The sequence below is a fragment of the Parasteatoda tepidariorum genome, chromosome 3 (genome assembly GCF_043381705.1).
Source record: "Parasteatoda tepidariorum isolate YZ-2023 chromosome 3, CAS_Ptep_4.0, whole genome shotgun sequence".
NCBI lineage: Eukaryota > Metazoa > Arthropoda > Arachnida > Araneae > Theridiidae > Parasteatoda > Parasteatoda tepidariorum.
In genome coordinates this window covers 83,476,766-83,486,908 of record NC_092206.1, presented here as the reverse complement: position 1 = coordinate 83,486,908, position 10,143 = coordinate 83,476,766, and the positions used below count along the sequence as shown (strand labels likewise).

Below are 10,143 nucleotides of genomic sequence, written 5' to 3'. Positions count from 1 at the left end.
CTTTGGTTCGCAGGTGCCCACTGGGTAACGCGAAATGAGCAACAATTCTGGCATAGTCTAGGCAAAAGATTCAAATTCAGTGCCTGCCCTTGGAAAAAAAAAGAAGGGTGGTAAATATTACCATATTCTGGTAGTATTAAAGACACTTTTTTCAAGTTTTATACTTAAAAAAAACATAATTACTTTGTATATTATAATAAGATTTTTAAACGTTTTTTAGATTTTTAAGTTATTTTTCTCAGTTTAATAAATGTAGATTAAAAATATTAATTTGTACCTAAGTCATGGGTAGAAGACAGGGAGAAGTCAATCTACAATTAGATGTAAGTTCGATCAATAAATCGAAAGATTTACATGGCGTTCGTAGTTTTTCCTTATTCATTAACTGCAGGTTCTTGAAATATTGTTAAGTAAATTAACTGATAATGACTAGAATTAATATTTATCAGTTATTTCTACTTGACTAGCGATGAAGGAAAATTAAGTGTTTTAGGTCCATATCATCTAATCTTAAACAATACTTTGGATTAATATATGTATATGTTGTGTATACAGAGACACAAATATATGTTGATCCAAACCTACAACAATATCTGTCAGCTGTAACTGGAAATTGCTCGCTGGTACAAATTTTCAAAATTCTATATAACCTGGATAATTTGCTGGTGAAATAATATCCTGATACAATAACTATATAACAATTTAGATTTGAATTTTTGATGGCTGACAATTAATGCTTTGCAAATAAATTGAGAAATGATTTGTAACAAGATCAACATTTTTTTAACATGTTGAAAATTATCACAATTCGGATATTAAATTTATAAATCTATTATAATTTGGAGTATTATTGATTTGATTTTGGCTTTCTCTTAAAAAAGTGTTTATTTTGTTTCTTCAAAATTGAGATAAAAAAGTATTTGTTTGCTCACAAAAAATGAACGGTTTGTTATAATTGGAAAAGTACAATCATCTTCCTGTAATTTTAAATTTAAATTATTTAAATGTCCCATAATATCTATACGTAATGTATTCAGTAGCATATAACTTTTACAGACTTTGACAAATTTTTTGAAGACAACTATATTTTAAAAATACGTTTTCTTGAACCTTCAGCTGCCATTATTAGAAATTCATCGTGCCCCGCTTGCGAAACACACATTCAACGGGTTAAACACACAAAAACTATACAAAAAGCATTAAAAAAATCAATTTTCAAACCTTAAAAAAACTTACATATTTCAAATTTCATGTTTGCAATAAATAAAACTTTTAAATTACATAGAAAATAATAACATTAAAAAATTATGCAACATTTTAATGGCATTTAAGGACGTATTATTACGTATATAGCCATTATCTCGAGAAATCAGTTCTCTCATTTACCCGACAACTAAATTTATTCGAAGATAAAATCAGTTAATTAGATTATGACGTTATCACGCAAGCATCACTTAGTCATCTATTTTCGAAACAAATTATTTCGCATCACTTCGATACTATCAAGTTTTTTTTTAATCTTATCCAATGCAAACCGGAACTATACCTGCAACCTACAGTGCGTTATTTCTTTCAAACGTCGAGTAAATTACCGAAAAAGTAGTTATTTTTGTATAATCTTCGAATTAACACATCGTTTCAACGAATATTTTTGGAAAACCAGATCTGTCTCAAGTCATTACGTAGGATATAAAGAACCAAATAAAGACGAATTAGTAGAATTTGTCGCCAAAGAAGCCCGTAAAGAACAGGTGATTTCTAAATTTGTTTCCAAAAGTGTCGCCTACGCTTTCCGATAGAGGGCGTGATTACGAAGATTTGTCTCAATAGAGTTTTATCCTGAGAAACAGAGTACAACTAAAAATGCCTTCATCCGACATGGACTTGGATCGCCCGAAAAGCAGAGGTACATTTGTTTACATTATTTGTTTTGTTTTTATCTTGTTTCATCATTTGTATATTTTGTTTACACTGTAAACAGAACTGTACTTTTAATACATTATATTCCAATTTTATCATACAATCTGATTTTTTTAGGTTAATTGAGTTAATTAATCAATTTTATTTATGTAACTTGTTATTTTTTAAAATACCTATAAACTATTTTATAAAGTGCCTATAAATTATTTTATAAGTACCTACTTTTAAGTGTGGTGCATAAAAATGTATGCTCATTTGCTTTTTTTTTTCAGAATGTATTTTTTTAAATTAGTCCTAGCAAAACTGCTTATAATTGTAAAAACCAGTTTTAAAATAGGAATAATATACAATACTAAAAATATTCGTGATATAACAAATTACAAAAACAAACTATTATAATTATGCTATGCAAAATTTATTAATTTATTTTGAGTAATTGTTAAAGATATTAAATATATTTTTATCATATTTATATTTAAAAAAAATTACACTATTTTAGACCTATGACTAGTTTTTTTTCATTTAAAAAGAGTGGTTTAGTCAATAATATTTGCTATTATGGCGGTAATTATTTAACTGAGAAAGACTTTTCAAAATTATACTTTAAAATTTGATTCGTCATTTATAATTTATGCTTCTTTGTAAAATACAGTAGATGATTATAAACATGTTAAAACAAAAGATAAAATTTATTTGATACAATTTATATAATAGTTATCCTTTATAATATTCTTAACGAAAATACTAATCATTAAATATGACGAGCTGCACATGTTACATGTTATATGTAGAAATGGTTTTTCATTTACTTAATTACTTTTACTTTTGATTGCTCCATTGTTTTTAGGTGTAAATCTCCACCGTTTGGCAGTTTTAAAAAGTATTTTCAAAAATAGGAATTTTGTTTGTTATACATTTAATTTAAATATTTTAATAATAAACATTTCTTTAACAATAATTTAATGAAAGAAATTTTTAATGGTCTAATATTTTATCAATTAAATTTTCTTTTAGGCACTATATGTCTTTTTATATATAAGAAAATTCATTAATCAATGAAGACTAAAAAACATCTGTGTCAATAACTACTTCCGTTTTTTACTGAAAACCACAAGATTTTTCTTAAAGTAAAATTAATGAGTCTTTCGGTGGATCGTGACTAGGTATTAAGATATATACCGCTGTATGATAAATACCACATGGTTTCATCAGAAAATTTTAAACAATGTATACTTTTGTTATAGTGACCCACACTACAGGTTTTTAAAGATTTGAGCAATTAGTCATTTTATCAAGAAATATTTATCAAAGAATGGTTCAGCATTAAACAAGTATTAAACGGTGCAAATTTGTTACAACCTTTATTAAGTGAATAATTAAATCATATTTCTGCTCTAACTGAACCATAGGAACATGTGAAAAATCTTAAGAAATATGATAATATGGTTTCAATTTAGGGCTTTATTATCAAATATTAAAGCTACGGCAAATTTGGAGGAAATGATGGTTTACATGCTTCAAGGTTTTTAATTGGGTAGATAATAATTCTCAAAACTTTAGGATCAAATAACGGTAAAAAAAAATGGGTCCCTGAGTACAGCATCCGTAAAATCCATTTTATCGTAAAATTTATAATCTGCATATTTCACAAAATTTAAAAAATTTATAATCTATAATTTTAAATTATAAATCTGCAAACTTTATAGTGGTATTTACTTAATGACAGTGATTTAGTGATTTTACACTAAATTTTAATGAAAAAAAAAACAGTATATCAGATTTGAATTGGCTCCCTGAGTGCCGCTGCTTTTTACCGTAATTTGTTTAGGAATTTTTACAGTATATGTTGGTAATTTTGCTCCAGAGACTTCATAAATAATATGCATAACTATTGGTATTATTATTTTTTTTTTCAATCATCTTGCATTTATTCAGAAAATTCTTGTTTTTACTTTATTTTCAATTCACAGCAAATTTGTTGTCGGTATAAAAACAAGTTTTCTGAAAAATAGCAATAGTTATTTACAAAATCTATTACATAATAAAGCTACAGATGTGATAATTTGTCTTTTAAATAATTAATCTCGTTTATTTCTAATGATGTTGGTCATCTTGGGGTCAGAAAAAAACTTGTTTTTGTAAACAGAAGTGGTTGAGTTCATTTTGCCCTTTGTCTTGAGTTCATAAAAACAAAACAGGTTCTTTAACACTTATAATGCTAAAAGTATAATTTATTTACAAGATGCCAGAATCTTTTCATCTGAGTAGTAAATTTCTTCTAGTTAAAAAGTGAAGTTATTTTTTAAAACTTTTATTGTTAAAAACATTGTTAATTTGTTAATTATCTGAAAAAATAAATCTGCTTTATTTACTATGTTTTATTCCTTATAACTGATCCCGGAAATATTTCAGAGACTTGTTTCAAATTATACTATATTTTATGAATTAAATGGGGTTTTGCTTTAAATTAATAGTGCTAAAATTTTCAAAATATTTAGTTTAATTTGTCACGTTAAATTGGCATTTAGTTTAAAAAAAATAGTCCTAAACACTTTGGACGTTTTTTCGAAAATCACAAAAAACAAGTTTTTGATATTAATCATTGATATTATTGTTTAAGCATTTACTATTTTTCTTTTCTGTAATAGAAACAGTTGTCTATTTAGATAATTCTTATAAATGCTTAGAAGCAAAATTCACATATTATTCTTGTTTCAAGAAAAGTTTATATATACACATATTCTTCGTTGGTTTAATAAAAGCAAGATTTCTTTCTGATAGAGATTTATTTTAAGAATCTACGCACATCTTTCACTGTCTGGCATCAGTTTATTCAAATATGATTTTTTTAAATTTTCATTTTAACTTCAATTTACAAATAATTAAAACTTTTCAATAAATAATTTAAATTGAAAGAAGCTTTGACAAAATAAAACCAACGTTTCTAAAGCAATTAATAACTGAAGTATTTTCCTAAATATCATTCACACATTTGAAAAGAGCATATTTTTACCTGATATAGTGTCACATCATTACCCTATTATTTGGTTTTTGATATCAACATGAATTATTATATTAAGAAGCTAATTATAACTGTAGTAAATATAGAAAAATCCTTGATCATAAACACTATGTTTTTGATTCAAGTATAAAACGAAATATTTCCATAGATATCATTCAGGCAACGGAACGGTGCATATTTTTACCCGATATAATGTCACATCATTATCCTATTATTTACCTTTTGATATCGATCATAGTTATTGCATTAAAATACTAATTATAACTACAATTCGAAAAACAAAATAATATAAATGAGTGCTTATTTGCTATTGATGAAGATAGAGGAATCCTTGATCATAAACACAATGTTTTCAATTCAATTATAAATCGAAATATTTCCATAGATATCATTCACACATTTGAAAGGTCGATCTTTCACCTGATATAGTGTCACATCATTATCCTATTATTTGCCTTTTGATATCGATCATAATTATTATAATAAAATGCTAATTATAACTACAATTAGAGAAACAAAATAATATATATATATAAGAGTGCTTATTAGCTATTAATAACAATAGAGGATTCCTTGATCATAAACGCAATGTTTTCGATTCAATTATACATCGAAGTATACCCATAGATACCATTCACACATTTGAAAGGCTAATTTTTCACTTGATATAGTGTCATATCATTATCATATTATTTGTCGTCTGATGTCGATATTAATTCTCATATTAAAATATTTATTCTAAGTACAATTGGACAAACAAAATAACATAAAATAATGCTTATTTTCCAGTAATAAAGATATCAATAAAGATAAAGTAAATTCTTGATATCGTTAAGGCGTTTGGGTCAAAATTCACCAAATAAGAAAAGAAAAAAAAAAGGATAACGATGCTTATGAAAAGCCAAAAGTTATGAAAGATGCAATTAAAAACAAAGCACAGCCAGGGCGAAACTCGGTCCAACCCTTAGGTGCCTCACGTATACACCGCAATTCTTAAAGAAAAACCAAAGAAAAATGCTTCTTTTTCAGCGTCTGGCGAGTGAAGAAGAAAGGGCGAATATGTTACGTCACAGTTGCTTAGATTCTTTTTTAGTCCTTTTTTGGAATCACTGACTAAGATAGTAAGCAATCCCTTCTGTTTAGCGGAAGCCGGAGGGCTCTGTTTGTAAAAAGGGATGCTGTGTCTTGTAAGGAGAGATAAGTTGGACAGGTTCTCAGGATGTCATTCGAACTTTCATACTCACTGCGTAGAAATTAATTAAAAATTGAATAAAATTTTTTTTTTTCAATTGGCATACGATGATGAGCTGTCAATTATTTCTGCAAGATTTGAAGTCCGAAACGAGTTTTTCGCCTTTAGTTTTTATTTTATTTCATTGAATGGCAATCCAATCAATATTTTGAAATTTTGTAATAATTATGTCAATATAAATAGCGGCACTAAATCTTTTAGGGTTCGTTTCTATGGTTTTTATACAACTTTAAAAATTTTTAGTCGTTAGTCCCTTCATAAATATTAATAAAAGAAGTAAATAAACTTTTATAAATGAAAAATACACGAATTATATTGTTAAGTTGAGATAAATCATATTTGCTACAATATTTGTGATTAGAATATAATGATTTACAGAATTTTAAAAAGTACAAATGCATTTAATAAGATAAATGGATTGTATTTCATTTTTCTTAAAATAATATTAATTTTATTTTGAAAATGAACTGAACGTGATTCTTGCTTCAGTTTACAGTCGCTGGTTGTGCTCAAGATTTACTTACTTTCCATTTTGTATAAATGATGTTTTCGTTCTTGATTTTACAGAATTCTAGAATTCATTTTTAAATATAACTTATTTAATAGAAGGAATCAAATCGTTTAAACATATCTTTATTTTCTTTTTTTTAACGTATTTGATTTTGTTTACAATTTGGGAACGTAACTGGTCTTTTATAGTTTAAAAAATGTAAATACTTTCTTATTTAGAGAACTCTATCACTTCAAATGCTTGGCAAAATGTGTAAGGTTTTCGTTACTCAAGTTCTTTTTATAGAAACCACTTAATTATTTTCGGCAATGTCATTTTGATATTTTATTTTTTTTTAAATATTTTTTTGGTTTACAATACTATTATGATTATATTATGATATATTAGCCATATCATGTACAGAATTGTCTCCAATATAATAACAAAAAAAATCAATAATATCATGGTTATATCGTGACATATTAGCCATATCGTTAAATATTAAGTAGAAAACTGTTTATAAATATACATATTTTTTAATACAACAACCCGGTGGTTTTTACTACAACCGGTTCTTGATGATACAGTCCCGTGGTCCAGGGAAAACTGCTCAGTTATTAGATGTCCTTTAATAACGGAGTATAATCACTGGTGAAAGCAAAGAATGTTAATTCGATTCGTCAATACAATAATAATAGAAAAAATGGTAATCAGTACACTGAGAAAAAATGTACTGTTAAAACTACCACAATATGGTAAAATTTGTCATGTTTTTTCTCAAAGAAAACACATAAAAGTTCGGTATTTTTTTATCAAAGCTCGTTGGTAATGATTTTAGTAAAATTACTCTAAAATATGGTTTTATAATACATAATAAAATTTGATAAATGTGGTGAAATTTGGTAACTTTACCAATACACCTTAGACCATGGCATAAAGACATTTATTCGGCGAAATTTACTTTTTCAGGTTTGTATTTTTTTCTAAACGTGTGATAATAAGAACTACACATTTAGTTATTGCTTTCAGAATTTAAGATTGTGAATCAATAATGTTAAAGAAATTATTAGCATTAAAATATTTTTAAAGTAAGCAAAGTATTTTGTATAAAGTATGCAAAGTTATCCATCAAAACTTTGCTTTAGCTTTATCTTTCCTTTCAGATTTATTTTAAGTCTATCGTATATCATAGTTTCATTTAAATACAAATTAAAATATGATCTATTTTAATATTAATTTAAAAAAAATTTAACTTTCTATTAGCTTTTTTTTACTAAAAAATGCTAGTGTTAAAACTAAAAATTATTGTAAAATTTAAATGAATAAATGAAGTAAACAGAATAAAGTAGAAAGTATTGTGTTAATTTAATTATGTAAGTCATTTTTTTACGCCTAACTGACATGAGTATTTGGCTGTATTCCCAGTTTTCTATTCCTCACTGTCCAGCTCATTATTTTAGTATTTATGTTTTCTTTTATGCAAATGTGAGCGATGAGGTAGAACCAAAAACAATTACTTGCTAATTTTTCCATTTTTCAAGCACCGATTTTGAAGGTCAATAAAAATATGAATATGTAATAAACCAACGCAAATTTTATGGTTCCTTTGTTGAATGAGTTTTATGGTAATTATTTCGCACCCAACATTAGCGAAAAATTCCAAAGCTTTATGAAATGAAACATGATTAGAAGAAGAAATCAGACAGTCGCGTAATAATTTTTAGCAGCTAATTTTAAATCATGGTTACTAATCATTTAATTACTAGGAAATGCAGTCTGGTTCTGATAATAATTTTAATTGGGTGCCTGCTGAAGACAAAATTTTTTGCTTCTCGCATACCCATAGATTTCTACTTTATTGCTGTTGCCATCTAGAATAAAATCGGTTGAGCGTGTTGAATTTGTCAGAGTCTTAGGCACGATTACAGGACTAAAATTGAATTCCGAAACCAGCCCTGTCTTATTTATCGCTTAAGAAAAGAAAACTTTCAATACTATGACAAAGATTGTCAGATAATGTAACAAAAAATGCAACAAAAAAAAAGATCTAACAATAATGAATATTTTAAAGTAGAAATTCGAAGTGAAAAGGTTCGAACAACATCTTTCAGTAAGTTTAGCCACTTGACAGGCTGTTGAAGATAAAAGAAATAGTTGTCAAGAAAAAAATTAAGAGAAAAAATCCGTATGTTAAATATGCCATTACAGGTTGCATTAAATTAAACTGACAGAATTCAAAAATTTATAACGGGGAAACGGTTAAGGTTCATAAACAGTAATTGTAATAGATCAGAAATAATATTTTCAGAGTTTTTGATTTTAGTAGAGAAAAAAATTGACACAAGTAGGAAAATCTTTAAATCGAAGAAAAATAACTTGCAAATATTCGAAATTCCGTATGAATATATGTCTTATGACTATATTTTTGAAATGTCCATCGTTAGCCACAACTGCAATCAACTAACGTAACGGAAAGAATAGTAGAGGGAAGTTATAGCGCTATCTGTCGAAGATTTTTTGAACTAAAATCAGAATTCGGGAAATAAAATTTATTCCCGTTCAGGAAATGAAATTTGTCTATGAATTTTCAGCAATTACTGTTTATTTTACCTTAACCGTTTCCCTGGTAAACATTTTTTTAAAAAAAACCTTCAGTTTGTTTTGAACACTCTCTACGTACAACTATCAACAAATATTATTATCACCCTGTATGCTTAACTATCAACAATTACTTTATCTTCATTCGTTTCTAATGGCTCTAAAATGTCTGCATGCGTTTTCAATTGCTGAAGCTCTTAATTAAAGATAGGAAAAAGCTTGCAACCTGGAAAAGTTAAGGTGAAAATTAAGTCCGTATTCAACTGAAAAGAAAGGCCTAGAACAAAGATTTCGGCAATTTGCATTACGTATTTTGTTTTCAAAGAGGAAATGGAATTTGAAAAAAAAAAGAAAATAATATTTTAATTTTATTAAAAATTTGTATTTCCGAAATTTTGCTTTAGATTTAAAGTTGTGCCTTTTTACCTTGGTTGGGCCACCGCGGGTCAATATGCAATATCAACCTTGTTAGTTCCTGACAATTTCCGGCCTTGGACGGCTTAGAAACATTATTTAATTACTTTAATCCAATATCTAAGTCTTCTTCTAGAAAAGAAAAAGTCACCGGAGGATTCAAACTACACTTCCCACACATTTATTTTGCCAAAATAATAACTTTAAAGTATTGCTCTATTAGAATACAGTAGATTACATTTACAAAGGAAACAATACAAGAAATCTTGATCTGCAATTTGCCATAAATTATATTCAGTACTTATGAGAAATTAATAAGCGAACTGACAAAGAATTTAATTGCAATTAGTAGCTAAGATTTTTTTTCTTAGATTCATTGTTTAAAATGCGCTCAAATCTAGTAGTACTTTGTCAAATAATAATAGTAACTTCTAAGACATTTAAACT

General features: G+C 26.8%; 1 protein-coding gene across 1 annotated transcript in view; it reads left to right on the top strand.

Annotated features, from left to right (window-relative positions):
- Positions 1-1,523: 1,523 nt before the first annotated feature.
- LOC107457554 (CAP-Gly domain-containing linker protein 1) overlaps positions 1,524-10,143 on the top strand; it is a 76,922-nt gene continuing 68,302 nt past the window's right edge. The window contains exon 1 of the mRNA XM_043044937.2: positions 1,524-1,906. Within this exon, the coding sequence (XP_042900871.1) occupies positions 1,864-1,906 (43 nt within the window). The 5' untranslated portion in view covers positions 1,524-1,863. The remainder of the gene's footprint in view (positions 1,907-10,143) is intronic.